The sequence below is a fragment of the Rhagoletis zephyria genome, unplaced genomic scaffold (assembly GCF_001687245.7).
Source record: "Rhagoletis zephyria isolate East Lansing unplaced genomic scaffold, Rhagoletis_zephyria_1.1 Rzeph_scaffold_82462, whole genome shotgun sequence".
In the NCBI taxonomy this organism is placed as follows: domain Eukaryota; kingdom Metazoa; phylum Arthropoda; class Insecta; order Diptera; family Tephritidae; genus Rhagoletis; species Rhagoletis zephyria.
Genome location: NW_016239510.1, coordinates 1 through 1071, shown reverse-complemented (window position 1 = coordinate 1071; position 1071 = coordinate 1). Strand labels below are relative to the sequence as shown.

Genomic DNA, 1071 nt, shown 5'->3' with positions numbered 1-1071 from the left:
TAAATAAAGCAGAAATTTCGCTAAAAATATCGGTAAAACTTCATTAATTGAGAATAATTTCAGGAAAAAAATTAATGATCGTGTTCTTGTTTTCGTTCGAACCGAAAATTTGAAATTTTTGGTTACAAAATACATAATTGGAAAATTTCACAATTTTCGATTCGTATGAAAACAAGAATACGCCCCTTTTTTACCGACTTCCAAGAAAGGTAAAGGTTATCAATTCGTCGGAATATTTTTTATATTTTTTTTTTATATGTTACCGCATAACTTTGGAACACGTTAACCGATTTGGATACTTCTTTCGGATAGGTAGTGTCTCACAGGTTGTCCCATATTAATTTGCTTTAGATCCGATCATTTGATCATGAAAAAATTAACGGTTCTCCTAAATTTTTTAATATGAAAATTGAAAAGCCGGTTGTGTTTTTTGCTTAAAAACGACTTGTTTAATTTTTTTTTGCAAAAATAACCGTGGTTTGAAGGAAACGACATAGATTTTCATGAAGCGCTTTAAACAGTGCTATAAAGATCCGCTCAGCGGATTTGGAGATATCGTGTACACCAGTGCGAAAAAAGTCGTTTCGAGAAAAACGCAATAAAAAAATGCTTAAGCGCTTAAAACAAAATAAATAAATGAAAATATTTGGTTTTGCCCCACACTTATCAACCTGCCCTCGTATACACATGAAGAATATGTATTAAGTTCTAGTGCTAATGCATTACAATACATACTATGCAATCTACATTTCGTAAATAACCTCTCTAATTTTTGACATTCTTTCTAATTTCACAGGCCGCAGTTCCTAGAGTATTCACACTACAAATGCTATCGCCTTCTGGATCGGTATTACTGCCGGGTGGTGTTATAACGCAAGAGATGCGTGTTGTCAGTTCGTCCAATGTGCGTATAAATCACAAAATAATTTATCACATTTCCACTAAGAGATCATTATTGACAATTTTTTTCTTAACTTTTTAGGCTACCCTTCGCATGAGGTTACGCATATCATATGTTGTCGATGGACAACCCGTAGCGGAGCAAACGGAAGTTACCGGATTTCCTGAGAT

General features: G+C 33.8%; 1 protein-coding gene across 1 annotated transcript; it reads left to right on the top strand.

Annotated features, from left to right (window-relative positions):
• Window positions 1-796: 796 nt before the first annotated feature.
• Window positions 797-1066, top strand: LOC108357689 (AP-1 complex subunit gamma-like 2; the record flags this gene model as incomplete). The annotated part of the gene is made up of 2 exons (XM_017608762.1): window positions 797-904; window positions 983-1066. Coding segments are annotated over 2 exons (192 nt in total), but the record flags the coding sequence as incomplete, so codon positions are not given.
• Between the last annotated feature and the right edge of the window lie 5 nt (window positions 1067-1071).